Here is a 23,608-nt window from a genome sequence, read left to right as displayed (position 1 = left end):
CTTTAGATGTTTTTATCTGAAACTGTCTCTGATATTAAAACCTCTATTTTTTGCTAAATATATGTTGATTGTAATTCAGAACTAATTTATAACTAAATATATAAAAATTCTGAAAAGGTTATTTTGGCCTCTAAAATGTATACCAAAGAATGAATGCTTTTAGCTATTTAGAGCACCCATTCACCAGAAAAATGTTATTATGTTTTGTTTACAGTAGAATTCGCCTTAAGAAAGATGAAAAGAGGAAAGGCACCAGGTCCAGATCAGGTTAACGTGGAAATGATAGACAGCGCAGGGGAAAAAGGTATAGAAAAGTTGACTGAGCTTATCAACAAGGTTTATAACATGGGAAACATTCTGGGAGATCTTTAAAGTCAATATTCATAGCAATACCATAAATCCAAAAGCAAATGAATTCGATATCCATCGAACAATTAGTTTGATAAGCCACACAACAAAAATACTCCTCAGAACTCTCATGAAAAGAGTGAGGGTGCCAATTAAGCCAGAAATCTCAAACAGCCAATGCGTATTTGTACAAGGGAAAGGAACTCGGAATGCAATTCACATGATGAGAACACTAATTGAAAGAAGCATTGAAATGAAACAGAACATTTATATCTGCATGATTGATTATATAAAAGCATTTGACAAAGTACAATATGAACCATTTATGGAAATTCTAAAAGATCTCAACATCGAAGGGAAAACTGGAGATTAATAAGGAACATTTATTGGGATCAAAGTGCAAAGATCAGATATGAAAACGAATAAGGAGCATGGAAAAATATCAAAAGAGACTTGAGACAGGGTTGCGTATTCTCTCCAGACGGGTTTTCCATCTACAGCGGAAAAGTAATGAAGAAAATAGAAAACATGCCAGCAGCTATAGCGGGAGGGGTTAATATGAACAATGTTTGCTTTGCTGATGATACAGCACTCATCGCGAACCCAAAAATTTATTTGGAAGAAATTTTGGAAGAAATGCAAGACATTCCGAGCAGAAAAATTGACCAATAACCAATTTGCTCTTTAGACAATAGGCTAGTAGAATTCGCGACAATAATCATTTTATATACAGTATATATTTATTTCAGTCTACCATATACAGATCCAAAAACAGAGACAAACTCAAGGTATCAACACTTGAATTTGCCTTATGAAAACATGGATACCTTTGGGTCATGAGGGGTTAAAGGCAATCTGTCACAACGTTGATTGATTATAAGAACAAAGCGATTTTTTATTGTTTCCAGTCCACCTTTAATTTATCGCATTGTAAAAAGTATGGCGGAGCTCTGGAATCGTGTCTATGCTATTGTTCACGCTATTGTTTTCGTTAACCAATCCATAACGAGACAGATTGCCTTTAACTTGCGTCGCAGATCCTACGAGAGCGGGAATTAGTTTTCCTATGCTCTGTGAGGCAGACTAGGCGAGGGAAAATATATTAAAATCATTATGGTCCATAACAATAAAATATCTTTTTTATTTGTATTTTTTCAAACTAGCATCCGAAGGAAGCTTTTAGGACACTGAGGTGAGATGCAATGCTTATCGAGCAGTGTCCTGGTCCTTCCTCCCGATGTGTCACTAATTTCAAGGACCAATTTAGTACGAACCTACGGATGCGCATCACGCCAACTCGTTCAAGACCGAGGGGCAAATCACTCCAAGAAAATCTCGTACACCTTTTGTGAAAATCTTATTGTTTTATCTGAAAATCCCCAGAAATCCTTTTGTTTTAGGGAAAAGCTCGTGGAAAAAGCTATTTTCAAGAGTGAATTGCCCCTAGTTTAGCCACGTTCTACTTCCTGTCTTCCCGATTTAATTTAGTCTACTCCCTCTCTCGCATCTTAAAGGCTTAGTGACCCTCTGTACTTTTTTAATATACCACACGAGTATTTGAGCTGGTTCTTCTTCAGCAATTTACCCATTAAGCATTTTCAGAATAATCATGTCACATGCCTTAAGAATATCTACATTCTTTTTTATAAGAACCAGTAAATTAAAGTTCAGATTGACTGTTCTTAACTTTTTCGAAAATCTGAGGCTGGATTCTTCTTAGTTTGTTCTTAATTTGATAGGATATAAGCAATGCGATTGCTAGCATTTTCGCTCTAGGGAGTCAGTTGTTCAGGCCTCATTTGCCAACAAAGTGAGTGAGACAACCTTCTTTTGCCGCCATGTTTGGATACTCACCAAAAAACCACCCACACATGGCTAAAAATCGTTTTGGATAAAACGTTTTTCAAAATTGCATTTTACAGTAGCTCAGCCACAGCTTTTTCTCGATTTGTTCTTAACTTTTTACCAATTTTGAGGCTCGTGTTCTTATAAATTTGTCCCCATGAAAAGAAGAGTGTACATGATATCAAGCATTCGACGCTGACCTTAAAATATCAAGACACATTCACAATGCAGGAGAATGGCTTTCAAATGTTTCAAGTGATTTCAAATTACACGCAAGTCTACAAGAAATTTAGGCTCTGTATTGAAAAATTCCTTAACCAAAGGCCAAGTTTGAGCACTTAAAATTTTTTTGAAACAATTTAACTTTTTATTCGTGTCTCTTTGAAATAAAACTTGAACAAGTAAATACAGTGTCATAAAGACATCAGAAAAAATCAAATGAATAATTGAAATAATAACGAAAATTAAAAAATAAGATGCATTCTTGTTTTCTTATTTAGATTAAAAACACGCGCAAACCAGACTTAACTTGTCCTTAGCAATTTCTGATCTATCACTAGAAATTCATCCTCACGTTTTCGCATATCCGGGTATTTCCTTCTTTACAAAGAACTTCCTTATAAAGAATGCGTTTACACGTCATTTTTCACAATTTCACCTCGGTCCTCCACAGCATGTCAAATGTTTGTCAGAAACGATGTTTCTCTGTTGTTTGATCTGGCTCTTCCGCAACACCTCACTAATTTTCTCTCCTAAACTGTGCATCGAAAATTCTGCCCGTATTTTAATAAACTGGCAAAAACATTTTCAAAAAATAAACATTTTTTTAAAAGTCGCCTCCTTGAAACAAAAATTCTAAGAAACAGCCAGGGTATTCAATAGATCAAATGCGGTAAAAGAATTCCAACTTTACCCCAGAACAACGCTAAACTCATACGAATTAAAGCAAGGAGGCACTCAAGAAGAAAAAAGCAATAATCTCAGTTAAGCTGCACTCAAATGATATAATGCCCATTTGCTAGTTGGCAATTCTTTGACTACCTAGATAAATAACTTTTATAACACAATTGTTAATAACACGGTCTACAATGATCTATTCAATGCGTTGTAGTTTCAAGCTTCTTTCAAAAGCTTGGATAGTTACTGAAAATCACTTCTTTTGCAGTCCTTGCAATCTGGCATGTTCTCGCAGCCTGTAAATAAGAACATACGAGCATATTAAAACCATAAAATACAAATACATTTGTTTTAAGACAAACTGCTTGAGTGTGGTAAACACTAGAATAAGATTCATTTGATAGAAATCTAGTGTTTTCAGATCCCTACAATCACTATTATCTTGATCACCCTGTCTACATTATTACATTTATTAACGGTCTGAATAATCTGTTCCGTACTTATGAATTCATTCATTCATTCAAAATACATTCATTTGTTAACATCTTGAGTATTTCATCGGAGGAACATTTAACAATGTTGTAGATCCAAATGTACGATTGGTGGAGAGTGGAACAGTTCTTGAAATTAGCATATGGAAAGGGAGAAGGGGGTAAAGTCAAATACATTTGCCTAGATATCAGTTTTGACTCTGTTTCATACATCGGAAGGGGGGGGGGGGGGGACTGGTGACACTTGTAAATGGAAACGTTAGAACTATACGGCGCTTAGAACTTTAATAACAGTTTTGAAATTGTACGTTACCTGAGGGCTGTCACTTTGATGAAGCCACCTGAGTCACGTGGATCATACCCACCAGCAACATCCATGCTATGTAAATGTAAATCACCTTAGGTTAAACATGTAGCGTACAACATCATTAGAAGGAAATTTCATATCGTATTAGCAGCATCATACCACCCCAGTAGAAAAAGAGGTGAACATGTTAAATGTTAAAATTATCAAGTAATTTGTCAATTAAAGATTAAGATTAAAAGAGACGCTGTTAATGAAAAATAATCGGAAATTCGAAATAGTTTGTAAATTGCAATTGATAGAGTGATGCCTCTAAATGCGTGACTCCACGAAAAAGCTCCTTGATCAAATATTGATTAAGTGAAATATTATAAATCAAATCTGGATATTGAAACCAAAGGTAATGAGGTCTTACCTTACTAGTTCTTGATTGTAAAGAGACATCTTTGACTCTCTAGACTTAATGTAGACCTAAAATAATCCAATGCAACAAGTTACCACTAAGGCTTCGTGCAAGAATAAAAAACATGATTATAGAACCATAGCTGACATGCCAGTTGCTCCCGGTGAACAAAGGCAGAGATTAATCAAAGTTCCTTATTTCTGAAACCACACCAAATATCAAATAATACCAATATATCTAAATGCTAGCCTGAGAGGTTTTAATCAGATAGACCTTGGTTAGCAAGTCATTTAAAATATTTCTTGTAACAGATTTAGCTAAGTCAGTTGCAACACATTCAACTGATTTTGCACATTTAGAGGTATTTCAGAATGCTCTATCAAGTTTTGTGGTCGAGAGTAAAACATCCTCAAAACAGTTTTAGAGGACGTCTTAATGTGGTACTCTATTAAGACAAACATGGCTTTAATCTTCTAATGGCAGCATTTCTTTCTTTGATTAAATACAATGACTGCCAAAGGTACTTGGAACACCCAGCAATTTACGCTACATTTGATATCTTTCATTCCTTTCATGAACAAAAAATTACTACTTCTGCCCCCTTCCCCCTAAAACAATGTTGATTATTTAGAGAAATATCTATTTTAGGAAGCAAAGGAAAGTGCTTCCTAAAATCCTAACCCGTTTGATAGTAAATCAACGTTGTTCTGTAGGGGAGAGGGGGATGATTGATTTTGAACTTTAAAATTGACGTCAGTGTTCCAAGACTTTTGGCAGGCATTGTAAGTGTAAATAAGTAGCTGCTTTGTGTACTGATTTTCTGAAAGAAGACTAACCTTTCCTTTAAAGATGGCCAACTTGACACTGCCCTCGACAAATTCTTGGCTTTTGTCAATGCAAAATCTGCAGATGCAAAAGCACAATGATGCTTTACTGTCTTATCCGCAAGAAACAACAGGTAAGTGTCTCAACAGCATACCCAATTTTTCCTACACTTTTTGCAGCCAACATACTTAAAGACGATGGCACAGGAAGCACGAATATAGCAATCCTATGACCAAAGCATTGAATATAACATGAAATTCAAATTTACCTTACAAATTCACATTCGGCACTATACCACATCCCTAAAAGAAAGAACTAAGAAACGTGAAATCAATAAAAGATGTAGATAGAAAAGAAAAAGTAAGTTCTCTACACATTGCAGTTCACTACACACTGTAATGGTTTAGTGGGTTTACCGGGGGCGTCTTCTATGCTTCAATCCACAGTATTGCATTTTCATTCTTCATACAAAGTTACCCACCATTGTAAATTTGTTCTGAAAAATCCGTGGACAGCTGTTGCTTGATCTTTCGTAAATTCTAAAAAGAAAATAACGCAAAATGCAGTCCAATCCCGGTCATTTCATAGTTCGTACGTAATAGTTCATACTTTATCTAGCTCGTACGAAAATCGTTTCCAATAGCAAGAATATCTTTTATGGCAACTTTCGATATTTATAAAGCCTTGATATGTGGAATAAAATTGAAGTCTCGACAACTCGAACAAATTTATTTCCCCTTGAACTTATAGTGTATATAATGTATAAAAATGTGAACAGTAAATGTTATGTATATAAAAATGCACTAAAATGAAATATAAATTGATGCAAAAAAGAAATTATTTGCAGAGTTAATCACCCTATCCATGGTGAAAGTTTCAATATCCAGGTGAGCTTCTCGCAAAACTTCTCCGCCCGGAGTTTCATAGATGCCTTAAAGCAGAAAAAAAATGTATTTACAAATCATTAGACCATCGCACTTTCATAGGATACATACTAAATTTGATTTATTTTAAAAATTCTATCACACAAGGCTTTGTTCCTGACTATAACCTTCAGATTATTACTCATTGCAAGATTCATAGAATCCGGCGGACAGCATATCCTGCGTTTCTTTCTTCTTACATATAAACATCCCATTACCAGTATTTCTACATTAGTTCTCATTATAGGAATACTATATGAAAAGGTACCTTATTTTGTGGTTTAAAAAATGTGCAAGTTCATTGCTAGAATGAGTGATAAGATAACCGATAAAATAACAAGAAAAAATTGAAGCGTGTGACACGGCCAGGTCGGGTAGAGAGATAATTATCCGATATTATATTCTCACTTTAATTTAAAGCATTCAGAAAATAGCGTCAAATGATTGGTTGAGAAGGAACAGGCTGCTGTCATTTGAGCAAAACAATTATTTAATTACAATATTTAAGTAGCTGAGTGGTGGCAGCTTGAATTCAGCGATAAACAGATCTGAAATTTTCTCAAGAGATTCACAATTCCACAAAAGCTATACACATCAGGTAAATGCCTGATTATCTCAATTACAGTAGAACTCGGAGTAGGAACGTAGAAAGATCCTGTTCTAAACATCAAAACGCAATTTCATTGTTTCAATTCTAATTGTGTTTTCAACTAAAAAAAAGAACATGAATTGCGCGTGCGCATACAGCTCTTTCTGGCCAAACAGACGTTTAATCTTCTGTAAGTGCAACGACCTTTCCTGTTGAAGATGAAATTGACCAACTCATAGCTCGGGCTACTAGATGCCACAGGCAAAAAATCAAAATAACCAGAAGACAAGCAAGGAGTATTCTACAGACAATGCTGAAATCAGCGTGGAATTATGTTCGAGGAACCAATCTAACAGTTAACAGATAAATCTAATCTGAAAATATAAACTGAAGATACACGCATCTAGAAGAGTTTTTGTGGCAGTTACTCCCTTTAAACAAACTGAAGTCAGTTGGTTGCAAATTGTTCAATACTATTGCCTTTTTACTTTACAAGCTAATTAGGAATCAATTAATTTCTTCATTAATTGCCAAAGCTGAAAATACCCTCGGAAGGCTGACTAATACGTTGGATGCATCCCACCTAAGGCCCTCTCTAGCTATTGTGCTCCAGGAGATTTCCAGGTCGCATCAGCCGAAAAAGTGGAAGAGTCACCTTTAATTCACCAATAGGCCTAAACTTCACCGACGGAGGAGAATGTTTTTCAAAGGTTATGCCATAACTGTAAACTTCCGTACCCACGGTCCTGACCCCATTCTCGACACCACTCTTGCCAAAAAGCTATAAATGTGGCAATTTCTAGTGCTGAGGTATCACAAATAGAAGTTTATGAACTACAGTTTGTACAAGTCACCCTTACCTCGTGATTTCATTCCAATAAATCTGTTTTCAACAATGTCAATTCGACCCACTCCATGTCTACCCCTGCGTGGACAAAAGCAAAAAGCTGAAGCAAATTGAATATTCTGACATCTGCTTTACACACCTGAAAGACTTCATGATACTGAACTGTACAAGAAGCTATTATCGCAGTTGTGGAGTAGGATAATCTACGCAGATAAACAGGTTTTTCATGTTGACCTAGCATTGGAAAAGCCAGACTATACGACCCAGAATGACGAAGATGAGAACTGTTGCTTCCTCTTTGACGTCATCCTGCTACAAATGGCTATATCTAAGAATACAAGAGCAATAATTACCAAATCTACATGTCCCTGGTGCTTATAAAACCTAATATCGTAACAAAACATAATAGCAAAATTCAAAAGCCTTTGGGACCATTCATATATGTGTTCCTTGGTACAAATTAGCCTTCGTGAAATCGATGGCTTATAACTATAAATATTACACAAGGATCTTACCCGACTTTGTTCAAATAAGAAAATATATCAAGAGGCTTCTCAAACACAGTACCATCATCGAGATTTTTAACTTTAACCGGGACACCTGGAAAAGAAAAACGAATTGAATACATACAAACTGCCTAAAACATAAGCTTGTTCAAACTCTCAAGCATTACACCTAGCATTCTCAATCAAATCCTTTAGAACTATACTTGAGCAAAATATACCATAAATATAACCAGGTCTGCCATTTGTATTTTGCAGGTGAGCTGTTAATCGCTTCCTCATTTGCTGAGGCGAGCTAAATCAGCAACATATAGAATGTACTTTTAGGGAAATCAACGAATGAGTTTTAAGCCCCTTTAGTATCTGTTGATTGGCTTTTAATAGTCTGAGAGTCAAGGAGTATGCTATTTTACTTCTTTCAATTTATAATGCTTTAACCGTTGCTCAGGCACCCCCCTTTGCTTAAAGGGTTTAAAAGAACGGATTCTTTAAGTTTCGTGTAAAGCTTGCACAACACAAAATAACAATTCTTCTACCAAACAATCTTTTTGTTCTACAAAATTTAAAAAGGGTTTGAAAAATACATTTGAAAACAGACTTAAGCTTTTTGCCTGACACTCTTCGGAGTATAAAACGTCAGAAAATAGATCGAAAACTCTACGCTAGGAAATATATATATCCAGTTATGGATCGAAATAAGCCAATCAGAAACGCGAGCAAATGACTTTGAAGTGGTCCAGTCAGTGCTGCTTGCTTATGGAATATGTTACCAATGGAGTCCTAAGGTGAAACGAACTTCTTTTATCTACATAATACCGGCTTTTCATGTTTTGTGTGGGTGGATTCCAAATCTGCTAGATGGAACGACGATCGAACTCTACCAATAATCTGAAAAATGTCGCTATTATAATTTTTCACACAATCTGGGTTTTCAAGTGAATGCCGCTCGATATCGGAATTGCATGTTTTAGTTGTTGTTTTTGATCTGCAAGACCGAGTAAGCTGTTTTCTTTGAGGGAGACTTTTGTTTCCAATGCTGGAAGGGACATGCTGTTTCATTCTATCCCCCAGTCGCCAAGTTCTTTGACTTTCCTACCCAGAATACGACAGTTTTTTTCATAAGATTGAAAGGCTCTACACTCTGCAAACATACTTTTCCCTTCACTACCTTTTTCCAAACAGATTTTAGTTCTTGACTACCATAACAAAAACCAACCGACAGGCAAAAACTTTATTGCAAAAAATGCAATGATGGGAGAAATCGCTGTTACAAAAAAAACCAATTAGGTCTTGTAAGTTTTCAGGGTTCTGGGAATGCGAAAAGGGCAAATGAATGAAAATTTTAGGGGAGAGATTTTTCCTTCATGTTTTGTTTAGGAGCAATTCACAGCTCGTCTCATGTTGCCATCGCTCGCCTCAAACGGTCAGGCCTGTATTACGAATGATAATTAGGGATAGCCTTACTAAAACACTCAAACACCTCATACACTGGTATACTTGGTGTTTATAGAGTACCGAAGTGTGACGTCACCAAAAATCTATTTTTAAAATTTCTAAAATTTGGCCGCATAATCTGAAAGAACGGCATAAAATACCTCTGAATGCAAAGTCAGTTAGATATGTTCCAAATTTGGCGAGATATGGCCAATGGAAGGTTCAAAGTTTGCAAACGGATTTCTGTTACTCTGGCCTGGTTCATAAAGTTATGAACCAAGACCAAATTACAGAGGTTTGATGAGGCAAGAGCTTGTCCTTATGTGGCCATATCTAAGCCAATTCGTGATGCTTTTAGCTGATTTTGCATATTTAGAGTTATTTCATGATGCTTTTTTAGGTTCCTGGATCAAAATTCAGAAATTCTAAAAATATATTTTTATGACGTCATCACTTTGGTACTCTATTGCTTCCGTTGCCTGTAAAGACTGGTAACTAAACATTGAGAATAGCTCTGGACAAACTATTGCATAAAATTTTTCGCTAAGCGTTCTTATGACGAATTTTAAACTTTACTTTTCAAATACATGCTGGAGATTCTGTCAGTATTTTTGGGGCAAAGATTCTTTGACGCTCAAAATATTTCCTAGACTGGCAGGTATAAAATGTTACCAGCCTGAACACAAAAATGTTTTGAACTTGCACACTTAGGCTTCTTTTATCATTAACTTGAAAATCCAGAGCCGATGCAATGATGAAAAAAAGCTTTGAAAACCAGAGAAAAGGCAGAATGTTTGCAACATTGGGTTTATCTTATTTGCCATTATTTTCATGAACGGAAGCTCTCTAAATGCTACTTTGGTGCAATATTCGAAAAAAAGCTACCGTTACATTGGCAATTAGTTCAATTTGTCAATTTTAGAAATATAAAGTAAATTAGTTTTGATCTGCATATAAAAACGTTTTTATTTCAGACGTACCTCGTTTGAACTCAAGCTCAATGTTTTCCGGCTAGAACAAAATCAATAGAAACGTGATTAAGATATTATGACAAAATCTTTGTCTATTCCAATTTGAAAAAAAGGATTTAAACTACTAAAATATAAATATATATGATTAAAAAAAGACCTTAGTACAGCAAAATTTAAAGATACCACGGAAAAGTGGATAAATACCAAACTAAAGTATTTTTGGTCTGACAATCGTCAGAGTATAAACATCGGTTAATTCATAATAATAAGCAAAATTTTTTATATGGATCATAAGTAACGCGAGGAAAGAATGGAGTGTTTGATTGTTTCAAAGTTTTGATCAACCGTCGGTCGCTAACCCCCCTGATTGTGTAGACAGAAAGATATCTTACATGGTTATATGATCAATTATAATTGCAGCCACGCAGAGGCAGCATGAAACTTCTGTTTTTGCAGTCCTGGAAACTTTTTCTAAGATTTCTGTTCAAGTCTTGCTTTGTTGTGTTTTTGAACTTTTCTCTTTGAAATCTTCTTTACTTCATGGTTGAAATAAAAAAGACTTTATGGGAACTTGGCATTCACGAGAAGGTGATGTCTTATCGTCGTTTCTAAAAGACTGAACACTCCAAGAACAGGCTGAACACCCCAAGAACACCCCAAGAACACCCTAAGAACAAGCCATTAAGCCGCTGAACACCCTTTAAAACATATCAAAATCGGCATGATATTCGAAAAATAATTTGATCAATCAATCAAAATTAATTTTGGGGCGGGAAAGGACCTGATAAGTCTAATGCTGTTGGTGTTGTTACAACCAACTGATGTTTTGCGCGCCAGAAGTGTGAACGGGGGTTTGTACACGCGGAGCAAATTCGAGTTTGACTCCCTTTGTGCATTGGAGTCAAACTTCCATTGGAGGAAAAACTTCATCTTGCAGGTTAGCTACAGTTTCTATATCAGTCCATGTAACTAATAATTTTTACAATATATAGTTGCCTAGGAAGGTAAGAGGAACCGCAACACCCACAAAAACAAACAGTTTTCCGATAAAAGCGCTTAAAACTGTGCCTTAACCGACGACTAAGCAAAAGCTTGGGGGCGTTTGCCCCAAAACCAACGCAATTTCTGCCACATACATACCGTAAATCCTCGAGTTAGCCCCCATGGGTGCTTATTCATTTTTGATATTTTTTGTATGGGGGCTTATTCCAGGTGGGTTCTTCGACTTATACGAGGGGAGGGGCTTATAAAATTATTGAAGACATTAAGAAGATATTATTAAAAGATTTCGTTTATTTTAGTAGTAATTTTTTATGCGCATTTAATCAATTATTACCAAAAGTATGAATTTTTGCGGTACTTAAGAAAAAGCGCCAAAGGCAACCTTAGATGGCAAAAACCAGCAAACTGAGGGGTCCGATTCGAGCATTAACGGCAGCAGTGGGGGCTTATTAATAATTTGTAGTTCTAGGGTGGGGGCCAATTCGAGGATTTAGTGAGATTATCATGACCCCATTCGAGCACGGGCCCCAAAAATGTGCCCCTCCTAAGCCCTCTTTTAAGTCGCAAACTGTGGTCCTGCTGCTACCCTCTAACAAGTCCAACACTGTGCATTTTCTGTTTCATTTGTCGAAAAATTCCTTATAAAAAACCTCTCCAGCCTGCGAGTGCACCCGCTGGAGACGTCAAGAGAGGAGCTGTGTCTCGTTCTGCTTGCACTGGTAAACTAGTAACTAGCTAGCGTGCACTAGCATAGCGTGACCATTTGGGCAAATTAGCGGACGGGAAGAACAATTGTTTGGAAGACAATAGGTAGTCAAGTGACATGTCGTATTTTTACATTGTCACAGGATGTGAAAGATTTTCAAAACAACGGGAATTTGCTTGAATGCACAAAGGGAGTCAAACTCGAATTTGCTCCGCGTGTACAAACCCCCGTTCACACTTCTGGCGCGCAAAACATCAGTTGGTTGTAACAACACCAACAGCATTAGACTTATCAGGTCCTTTCCCGCCCCAAAATTAATTTTGATTGATTGATCAAATTATTTTTCGAATGACATGCCGATTTTGATATGTTTTAAAGGGTGTTCAGCGGCTTAATGGCTTGTTCTTAGGGTGTTCTTGGGGTGTTCTTGGGGTGTTCAGCCTGTTCTTGGAGTGTTCAGTCTTTTAGAAACGACGGATGTCTTATTAAATGATGATGCTACAATTTCTTTAGGTCGTTCCATGACCAATTTCCTGATCATTTACAACAGAATTACATCATCTGTCTTATCAGATAAACACAATATATGACTAAACAATCGCCAACACCCTTCGAAGATATCTATTGAAATTGGCCATCCTAAAATGTCTTTCAAGGCTGGATCATGGTGCATGACCAATAAATTTGAATAGCCCAAGGGAGGAAACTGTTTATTCATGTCTACACCAATCTCCTTTAACAAGCATATGGTAAAATTATTGGGATGTATAAAATAGTCATTGTACACATATAAAAAAATAGCCATGTTTTATTCTAAAATGCAAATGCTAATTATTTTAATTCACAAAGAACAGAGAAATTCCTTAGAAATATACATGAAAACTTTAAGAAAAGCTTATTTTCTTCTCCCTGAACAAACCTTTTCAGGAGCTTTGGCTGGGTCAGAGGTCATCTGATAAATATCATCAGGTGCTGGTGCCTAACAATGAATACAAAGATATGTTTATACCACATACAAATACAATTAGCAAGGTGCAAACAACAAGGTGAATGCCAAAAAACCTTATTATAAACTTATTATGGAATATCGGATTGCTGTGATAAACAATAACAAGCTGATAAACATTTTGTTTTGATAATGTGTAAAAGAATGTCTTTGGTGGTATACTGATAAGCAACAGCTTTACATCACTTTAGTTTGTTTCTGTTAATCTAATGACACTTAAACATGCTATAGTGAAATGGTAAATGAAATTATTTAAAATGCTGCTCTAGAAATCTCTCCTGCTTCCACTCCATCATAACCGGTTGTTTTTAGCTGGTTTCTGCTTACTGCTCGAAGTGAAAGGAGGCCATGAGATGGTTAGAAAATTTTTGAATTTTCATAGAGCAGTTTTCATTCTTTTGAACAAGTAAGGAAAGGAAGAGGGCAGCGGGGACTCTGGGTTTAGTTAAAGAAGCCATAAGTTTAACAAAATATATTTCATATATAATAACAGTACTTAAAATTACTTACCGCAGGATCTTCAAGTATTCCTGATTCGTAGCTGTAAAAACCAAAAAAATCCACATCATTTAACAAAGTACACCCGGTTTTGCAGTATGATAGATTTGGCAGCAGCAAAGTTTCATGCATTCTCAGAGCTGCACAGTTTTAGTATAACAGAACATGTTCCTTCCAAATAGTCAAAAAATTTTGTAGTTATTCAAATGACTATTGAAGGCTAGCTAAAATTGTTTTAAAAAGACAGATTTATAGCTTCTTAGAAAATTTTAGAAAGGCAGGGGGGTTTCTCACTGCTTTTTACTAACAATTTTTTTACTCTTTTTCTTTTACACTTACTCTTTTTACTCTTTCAATTTTCTTTACACTTTCTCTTCAACCCTATCCAGTGGTGGGGCTGCGAAGGCCCTCCTGGTGTGGGCAGTCCTCTCTCACTCTTCAGGTCCTCTGCACATTGTAATGGAGCTGCGATGGCTCCTATGAGTAATTGGTAAAAGGAAGGGGCAGTGCGGGTGAATGACTCGGCCTTGGGTAATGGCTTGAAAGCACGACCTGATAGCTCAGTGGTAGAGCACTTGACGTACAAAGTCAGGGATCTTGAGTTCGAACCTTGCTTGGGTCAGTTATTTTCTTGACTCTCTATTAGTTGTCTTTAAAATCCTGTTGCCTTTACACTAACAATTTTTTTCTAGCAATTCAGTCTAGCAATTTCTTCCATAATGCAGCATTTAGAATATTACATGAACTTCTTTGGTGACTTTATGATATAAAGTAATTAGTGGCATTTACCTTATGTGCATCAGATTTGCATCCATACTCCATGGGCTCTTTGGTGTGACTGGAAGTGGAATGTTGTTTTTCTGTTGGCAAACAGAATAAACTTTAGAGAATCTAATACAGATGTGATTTATACTTTATTCTCAATTAAAAAATTAGATATTCTCACTCCTTTTAATTTGTCAGCATTCAAAATTGAGTTTGCAAGAAGGCTTTGAAAGTAAAGCTATAGATATGAAAGATGAATTCTGATAACTTTTTCAACTCAAAGAAGGCTTCAACACAGAGCTCCCCAACCTACCACACTTACAAAAAACTTTTGAAAAACATTTATTTCCGCTACAACACTAGTTGAAAGCATTAAACCTTGAATAAAAGTGAGTTTTGTGCAGTACGAATTAAATATATACTCTACAAATAGGCAGGAATAATGCAATTATTAGATACTGAAACAAACTGAAACCTGTGCATAATCAAACAGATCCAGTCGTCCTTGAAATCTCTCAAAAAACTCAGGCATCTTCCATGGAGCAATCACCTACGAGAAATCACAATTTATCAGGCCTTTTTGTGAGAAATAGCCTACCTGAGTGACCCATAGCTCGCTTGATTTCTCTTGCATGAGCAATAGCTCTGTTAGTGAAAAATTGTTCAGGACTGTTAAAAGGTACCCTTTTGTTTGAGGTAACATCAAATGAAAAAGAATAGCTATGAGGTTCGGTAATGCACTCCAAGAAAGACTAAACCCACCCCCTTTTTTAAGTGTGCCTCATTTATAAACTTTATGTACATCACGAGGGTCACAAAGACGTTATTGACAGATGATTGCAAAATGCTGTTCCATACCTTTTTAAAAATGCCTTTACTGCCCAGAAAACGCCCTAAGCGCATTGTAGTTCAAATACTAAGTACCCAAAGTATTCCTAAACATTCACTGTGGAATTGATTTTCATATGCATTTTTCATTGAGATGTGGTTAAGTCAGCTTACTTATATTTTGTGTGTTTTGATATACCAGCTTTGTATTGTTTGTGTCACTTGCTTGGTTCACAAAAGATTACCAGAATTGTGTTTATTGATGAGACATCTATTCCTCACATCTTACCATTTTGCACAAGCGAACAAATGCTCACCACGCTCACTTGGTTGGGTTTGGGTGAATGCTGACGCGATCACGAGTGATCGCTTGCGCCAAACAAAAAAGCCTGATTTATATATTATCAACTGTCATTAACTTAACTTCAAAATTTGCAACACATTGCAGTGTAAACTAACCAGGTGGAAAAGAAGATTACAACAAAATTAGAATTTTCAAACAAATTTTCTAAGAAATACAAAAGGCAGAACCAGAAAGTCATATAAACTTTCTAAAACACTAAAGCTTATTTTGAAGACACTCTTATTTAATAGATACTTGAGCCCAATCTGCGACTGTCCCTTGTCTTTGTCTTTGGTGGCCCTCATATAGGGGCTCCCGTTACTTTAAAGGAAAAAATTGACATAGTGCCCATGCTGTTTCTAACAAATTTGTGCAGTCTACATGGCTTTAAGTAAATCATTTAAAAACAAGGTACGGTTTTTTACCTTTGCAGCAGGATACAGTGCATAGTATGTCAGCTCAAACCTGATCTGATCATTACCCTAAAGAATAGGTATCAAAATCATCGTAAAACTGAAAGAACAGGTCAGCAAATTATTGAACAATCACAGCAATTGATTACCCAGTAGCAAAATATATCATTCTTCCTGCATTCAACACTTAAACTCATCAACCTTAATGAAGTTTTAAAATCTAAATAGCTTTAAAAGTTGCCTCACTAAAACAAAGAGCTGCACTTTTTAACAAAAACAAAACTATAACAGCTACACACAGTAAGAAATTATGTTGCTATAATAGACTAAGTTTATTCTTGGCCATGCAATTATTAATATGCAAGAACTCATTGGCCTTTGAGTAGTTTAACTATCAAATAGCAGAACTATTCACATTTTCAAAAAGGATTTGACACTTTCCTCCTGATCTAGTAAAATTTTAAGTATGCTGGAACAAATGACATCATAACATAATATCTTATAGATTTGCAGGACAGAGGTCAAACCTTGCCAGTTGCTCCATGGGAAAGGTATTCAGCTCCTTCTTTCTTTGCAATTTCTACTTGCTTCCTAGCAATACATGGCCTTGCTATGGCTAGGTTAAGAATTTAGGAATAAAATTAAAAATTCAAAAGATGTTCAAGTAACTAGATACTCAACAGAGGGAAGATGTACAGGGCAGGGGGAAAAGCACAAAAGTGCTCATGGTAATATAAAGAAAATTTCATAAATTTTTAGCGGCAAGAGGAACAGCAGTCCTATGTGCTACCATACTTCTATATCCCTTATTCTTACTGCTTAGAGATTTTAATGTTAATCTGCTAAAATTGACATGTGAACTCAACATTGACATAGATGTTCAAAGGAATTACAAGGAAATTAAAGGGAAGTAAAATAATTTGCAGAATACACTTGCCTGTGCCCATAAGATATCTATCTTCATAAATAGCATTGGCTTGGACTGTTGGAAATATGAATTCCTCTACAAATTCTGACTTTAAATCTTCAATGTATATCTAAAAGAGAAAACGTGTTTCTTTCAATCCTTTTTAAAGGTTCAGTACTTTTTCAATGAAGCTACACTACCAGGACAAAAGTATTCCAACACCTGCGAAGGCGATTAATGGCGGATCATGCAATAACTTTTGTTGTTGTCTGACTAAGCTATTGTTTAATTCGAATATTCTATTTTCATTTTTCAAAATTTTAAATCAATAATTCAAGTAACTTTTAATTAGACAGACATTTTGTGGAGATGCTTCTGGCTCTGATAAGTGTGGAAAATTTCTTTGGAATTAATGCACAAAATTTGTTGATGAAATGCACTGGGATTCTGTTTCATTCTCAATAAACTCTCTAAGTCAGTTTTTCTTAGAGAACCTTGTGGATTTCAAATCAGATCATTTTTATTGGCAACAAGAAATATTTGCTTATTTTAAGGTTAGATCTTGGTGATGGCCAAGGAAGGACATAGAGTTTGCAGATTTTGAGGTAAATTTGAATAAAATAGGCCTTGTAAGGGGGATGTATTGCTTTTGATGATAAAAACTGTTTTCCTCATTTTCCTAGCATTGATTTGATTCCACCAAAGAAACTGTTTCTCATTATTTGGACATGTTTCACTGCATTAACTCGCATGTCGCTAGTTTATGATTTACTAATTTACATGGGCTTAACTGTACCCAAAACAATTACCCAAGGTGAAATGGGAAATTTTGGGGCTAAAGAAGTCGTGAATATTGACTTGATTTGTTTTTCCTGATCTCTTACTATTTGCTTTCATTTTCTGTAAAAAGTTTCGAAATCTTTAGAAGTAAAAGACCAGTTACACGAAATTTTGCATATTTTCAGCACCCCTCTCTCCTCATTGAAACAATGTTCTATAGCAAGAAATTTACACCTTGGCATTTATTCAACATAGTTTATTCAGACAGTTTAAGTAATATGATATTTAACCAGCATTGTTTAGGAAGGAGGGGAATGTTTTTGTATCACAAGGCCAAGACCTTTAATTTTTTAGAAATGGTTTATTGGCTGTAGGGTGTTCAGGGGGCTTTTGGCTGGAACTATGGCTTTTTGAGACACTGTTATAAAAATAATGCCAAGAGAAGATTTTTTGCATGGAAATAAAGTAAACTTTTTGCATCATTTTATTGCTACTGAATGCCAAAAATGGATACCAGAACCAAGGCAAAATTTACAGGGGGTCAAGAAATTTATAAGTGGTGCGGCAACAACCCACCCCTGATAAGTCCGTTCCAGGTGAGGAAAACATCAAAGATCAGGTCTCCATTGCCTGAGTCAAAGAGGGCTGAAGCTGAAATGTTGAAAATATTGGCCTCAAATGGTAGTCTTTTTTATTGTCTATAATAAATCGTAAGCTAAATTAAGCTGTTGTGTTTTTATTGAAACTAGGTGCGAGGATGGCTCAGTTGTTAGAGGCACTGGCATGATCAAACTTTCTCCCAGAGTGAGGATAGTCACCAGCACTCTGCAATTCCAGGCGTAGGAATCACAAGGTGTGATCACATCGAGAGGAAGGACCAGGACACTGCTTGATAAGCATAAGCTTCTCAGTGTCCTAAAAACTACCTTCGGATGCTTGGTAGAAACAAATACAAAAATAAAAATACTAGGCCATTTGGGAGCCATTTGGTAAGACTAAGACTCTCAAATCGATTTGACCCTATTGTCAGGCTTTAATGGGAGTACCCCCTGAGCTCAATTGGAACGGTATTGGAAGCATACTAGGGTCTAAAGTAAAGCAAAAACTAATGAAATGAAAAACAATCTTACTTTCTTTGCACCAAGCTTGCTGGCTTTCTCCCTGGCTGCTTCGAAATCTTCATCTTGACCAATGTCAGCCTAAAAGGATTAAGATTTTATCCAATTACGAGGGTAGCAGAACTTGTTGACAAACTTGCCGCGGGGGCAAGAATTTGTTTATTCTAAGAGGACAATAGCATATTGTTTAAAACATTGGAAAATCACTGGGACTGGAGCGGGCTGAAGGAGCAATTGCCCCCCTAGTTAGTATGTTTAAAAAACCCTGCTCGTTCACTTTGCTCTGAAACTTTTAGGCAACGGTTTGAGGAGATGAGTCCTTGTCTATTTAGTATTTATCAGCTTTTGGCATTAGAAGGATGCGCAACCCTAGCGACGGATTCAGGAACAAGGGTTCAACCAGTGATTTTCAGCACGTGCCCGTCAACTTTCCGAAAAATGCCTTTTTTTAGAATAACCTCTTCAAAAGATTTTCCCATTTTCTGTGACTTGTGCCCCATCCAACAATTATATGCCTAAATCTGAAATATTAGGGTGACCAGTGCCTATTCTCCCTGAATAACGAGAGGAAAAGTCTTACTTTTGTAAACAAAGACACTACCTTCGTCAACGCCCACTAATTCAGTTTCCGATTGCCGCTATCAAATTAACGAGGATAGCGTTGAACGCCGTTCCTATCCGGTTCAATGTAAGCGGGGTATAAATTGCTTTGCCCCATTGAAATGTACACAATAAGTGAGCTGGTTTCTTGTTTTCTCAGCCATTAAGGAATAAATAAAACTGGCTGAATACGACAATATTAACAAAGAGGAGACCGATCTTCAATTATTCCGCAAAGCGTGACAGGACAAAGGAATATTCTTTTGATTATCAAAAGTTCGAAAACACCACGGTGCAACTGGCAATATTTTCCTGTTTTACGCTGTTTGGGAACGAAAACCTAAACCTTCAACACTACACCCTTAGCCGCACAACACCCCAAGGCATGAAGCATTATGGTTAAACAAAGTGAACATTTTACACGAATACGAAGCATGGTAAATTCAAATACCTGGCGGCTTTTTATTCAATACAAAAACTTACAAACGCGAAATTACTTTCAAAAATCATATAATGTTGATACAAAGGGGAGGCAAACATTGTGAATACCCGAATGTAAAATTGCTGAAAACCATACAGTTGAATTATAACAAATGTTGGAGTTCGACTGAAGGTGAAGAAAATTAATCGACATATAATTAAATTCTTTACCAGATAGCAGATAACATCAAAGCCCTTCTCTATCAACCAGACAAGAATGCAAGAAGTGTCTAGGCCACCGCTGTAAGCCAAAACAACTTTCGGTTTCCCTCCAGACATCTTTCTGATCCAAATTTGAATTTGTTACTGTCTGTGTTCTTCAACGATGCAGTCTTTTCTGCCACTCCGAAACACAGAGAACCATGTGGGCAACCTGCTGATGCAATTCCTAAATTTACGTTTTCATCCATAGCAGGAAGTGTTTCCGCTAAATGTCTGATTGGTTAATTTAAGCAACAGCCATTGGCTGGCATTCTGTTCACATGACTGTCAACGTGACTGCTCTTAAAAACGAGTGTATATTCCCTACACGAAATTACAGGTGCGACTTTGCTACAAATGTCGTCATAAATAAAGATCTTGTTTCTTTGGAATCGCAAACTTCTGTTCAGTTTCAAGGAAGCAAAAGACCTTAGTTCCGAGAGAGAAAAACAAGAAAAGTTAATTACGTCATCAAATCAGACTCCGGAAGGGCGCCTCGTACATGCGGAAAACCTGGAGGACAGCATTGATAACAGGAAAGTTTCTGTACCAGAGGTGTACCTTCACGCCCCCACGCCCCCCCCCTCAATGTCTGCAAACTTCAAGAAAGTTGGTCCTGCAGCGGGCGTTAATTAGGAAATTTGACAAAATTTCAACCTGTAATTCATTCATTTTATTGGTCATGGTTGGTCATGGTCAACTTTTCTTTTTTGTAATCGTCTTCGAAAGGGGCATCGTTATTTCGTTTTGCCCCAGAGCCTCTGAAACCTCTCGGCAGCCTTCCAGCCATATTTACCCTTCAATTCTTATGAAATTCTATAGATTAGAGAAAATTTTATAAGCTGAAATTATTGTTATGAGGAGCTCAAAAGAAGCTGTAGTTCATTTTTGCAGATAATCCTGAAATTGGCTTTTCGCAAAAAGATTCTCATGGATTCACAAAAACTCGAAATCCAGGAATATTAGTTTCCGCAAACTTGATTTCCTTATACTTTCCTGCAATCATTTGCTCTCACTTGTTATCATTAAGAGCCCGTTCACATAGCCTGAGTTCCAGACCCCAAACTAGAAGTATTTGGAGTCTGGGGCTCAGGCTACGTTCACACTACTTCGTTTTCAAACGGAGTCAAACTAATTCCGTTTTTGCCTTGCGTTCACACTACTCTGCTATGAAAACGCTAATGTAAACGGATACTTTCGAATACGGTGCGTATTGAATACGTTCCGTTTGCAGTGTGAACAGTGGCGGCGCCAGGGGATGGTATGGGGGGTAATTACCCCCCCCCCCACTTTTTTCGAAACATGGTCTACATATTTCGTTTAAAAACGGGTTAAAAAGCACTAGGTAGGGTAGATCATATTTCCTAAAGAAATTTGACCTGGTACAATGCACTGAAACGAGGCGATTAGGGCGTGGTCTCACTGGCTACGCCCATTACCCTCCCACTCGGCAGTAGCTGTGAACACCAAAAACGGAGACATTTGAATGCGCTAACAATGGCAACAAAATACGTGCTTTCTAGCACACCAAATCGAAAAAAATTTGAAATTGAGAATTATTGCCCGCAACTCGCGCGCGACAGCGCGCGAGTGAAGGGCTTATAGTCTGCCCCGCGTATAAGTAGCATATGGAAGCTTCAGTTCATGTTGTCAGCACTTTGTCAGCAGATTTTGTCACTTTTCTGCTGCCATGACAACTGTCAATCAATCGGCTTTGTCGAGGAGGTCGTTAACCGCCACCTCTTTGTGCGGAAGGGAATTATCTTCGGAGAGTTGCTCTGCCAAGACTCTGTTAAAGGCCTTCGGTTTTTTTGGCACGAAAACGGTGCTGCATCACAGCTCGGTTCTCCGCAATGGATGGAAGTTTTGATTCGAAGTTTTGAAAATCAAAACCAGTCGAATGCCACACCTTTCTCCCAAAAACTAGACACCGTACGAGCAAAAGTTATGATTGTCGTGATTATAGCCTGTACATCGCTGTACGAATCCTTTATCGCAATCGATTTTAGCTGTACCCGTTCTATCACGTGTCCATTTTCATACGTCTTTGCTTCACGAAAACGCAAAATAAATGTCAAACCCTAAAAAAACTTCATGATTTTCAAAAGGGCGTTGGACTTAAATCAAAGGCAAACTGAACACCAAAAATTCTTGATAAAAAGAATAGTTTAGCATCAACTAGAGCAGCTGTTTTTATAAAATTGTGAAAACCCAAGATGGTGTCTTCTTCGAATATCCTGACCTAAATTTTCAAAACAATCGTTATCAAGGAACTAATTGTTTGCGGGCAGTACTAGCAAGAGCTATTTCTAGTTTAATTGCCCGCAACTCGCGCGCGATAGCGCGCGAGTGAAGGGCTTATAGTCTGCCCCGCGTATAAGTAGCATATGGAAGCTTCAGTTCATGTTGTCAGCACTTTGTCAGCAGATTTTGTCACTTTTCTGCTGCCATGACAACTGTCAATCAATTTCATTGTCAATCAATCGGCTTTGTCGAGGAGGTCGTTAACCGCCACCTCTTTGTGCGGAGGGGAATTATCTTCGGAGCGTTGCTCTGCCAAGACTCTGTTAAAGGCCTTCGGTTTTTTGGCACGAAAACGGTGCTGCATCACAGCTCGGTTCTCCGCAATGGATGGAAGTTTTGATTCGAAGTTTTGGGAATCAAAACCAGTCGAATGCCACACCTTTCTCCCAAAAACTCGAGACCATACGAGCAAAAGTTATGATTGGCGTGACTATCGAAAAATAAATGTCAAACCCTTGAAAAACTTTCATGATTTTCAAAAGGGCGTTGGACTTAAATCAAAGGCAAACTGAACGCCAAAAATTCTTGATAAAAAGAATAGTTTAGCATCAACTAGAGCAGCTGTTTTTATAAAATTGTGAAAACCCAAGATGGTGTCTTCTTCGAATATCCTGACCTGAATTTTCAAAACAATCATTATCAAGGAACTAATTGTTTGCGGGCAGTACTAGCAAGAGCTATTTCTAGTTTATTTTATAATGACGCCAATTTGTTAAGGATTTTTGAACGCCTCATTTCAAAAATGAGGCCACCAACAGCGTTTTTGTTGGAGAGCAGTGTGAACACTTTTCGTATTCAAATCGTATTCATTTGAAAACGGATAAGTGTGAGCGGACAGCGTTTTCATCAACGAAAACGGAGCGAAACGAGCGCGGAGTTGGTCACTTTTTTCTGAACCCCCTCCCCCTCCCCTGTAGTAGGACTGTATATCACATGACATTATGCTAACCTCGCTTTCACTTATATATAACCTTTAGTTAATTAAGAATGATTAGTCAGTATATATTCTCGCTACGAGTCGGACGATATTTCTGTTTTGCTCTTCGCTCTGACGACTACTCAAAGTAATAGGTAAAACTAGACCTATTATACCTCCAACATTCAAAGTTGTCTAGCCACATCACTGTTCTGTACCACTATGGCAAGGCTTTAAACCTTTTTATTGACACTTTTCAAGACCATGCATGTGTTGAATTCTTTGTTTACACTTAGGTCCAGTTTGCTAGCTTTTAATACAAAACTCCCTGTCTAATTGGTATCATACATCTGAGACCCAC

The 23,608-nt window shown here is 37.0% G+C and overlaps 1 protein-coding gene across 1 annotated transcript; it reads right to left on the bottom strand.

The window, feature by feature from the left end:
• Positions 1 to 3,171: 3,171 nt before the first annotated feature.
• On the bottom strand, positions 3,172 to 20,222 carry LOC135693470 (argininosuccinate synthase). The gene is made up of 19 exons (XM_089111296.1): positions 19,998 to 20,222; positions 18,759 to 18,827; positions 16,879 to 16,978; positions 16,469 to 16,557; positions 15,954 to 16,010; positions 14,833 to 14,907; positions 14,382 to 14,452; positions 13,605 to 13,635; positions 13,008 to 13,067; positions 10,390 to 10,420; positions 7,988 to 8,072; positions 7,486 to 7,550; positions 5,971 to 6,044; positions 5,595 to 5,652; positions 5,382 to 5,415; positions 5,125 to 5,191; positions 4,301 to 4,356; positions 3,895 to 3,960; positions 3,172 to 3,386 (listed from the first exon to the last, which is right to left on the bottom strand). The coding sequence occupies exons 1-19, from the start codon at positions 20,103 to 20,105 to the stop codon at positions 3,344 to 3,346; spliced, it is 1,239 nt and encodes a 412-aa protein (XP_088967422.1). The 5' UTR covers positions 20,106 to 20,222; the 3' UTR covers positions 3,172 to 3,343.
• Between the last annotated feature and the right edge of the window lie 3,386 nt (positions 20,223 to 23,608).

This window comes from Rhopilema esculentum, chromosome 11 (assembly GCF_057945365.1).
Source record: "Rhopilema esculentum isolate cy_ngs chromosome 11, ASM5794536v1, whole genome shotgun sequence".
Taxonomy (NCBI): domain Eukaryota; kingdom Metazoa; phylum Cnidaria; class Scyphozoa; order Rhizostomeae; family Rhizostomatidae; genus Rhopilema; species Rhopilema esculentum.
This window is presented reverse-complemented; position numbering and strand designations above follow the sequence as displayed.

Excerpts from the sequence above, each read along its gene's own strand:
- LOC135693470 (XM_089111296.1), bottom strand. The coding sequence starts at position 20,105 with ATGTCTGGAGGGAAACCGAAAGTTGTTTTGGCTTACAGCGGTGGCCTA. Across the intron at positions 16,011-16,468 it reads CCCATGGAGCAACTGGCAAG|GGTAATGATCAGATCAGGTT; the intron begins GTTTGACCTCTG and ends CCTATTCTTTAG. Across the intron at positions 4,357-5,124 it reads TGGCCATCTTTAAAGGAAAG|GTCTACATTAAGTCTAGAGA; the intron begins GTTAGTCTTCTT and ends GGATTATTTTAG.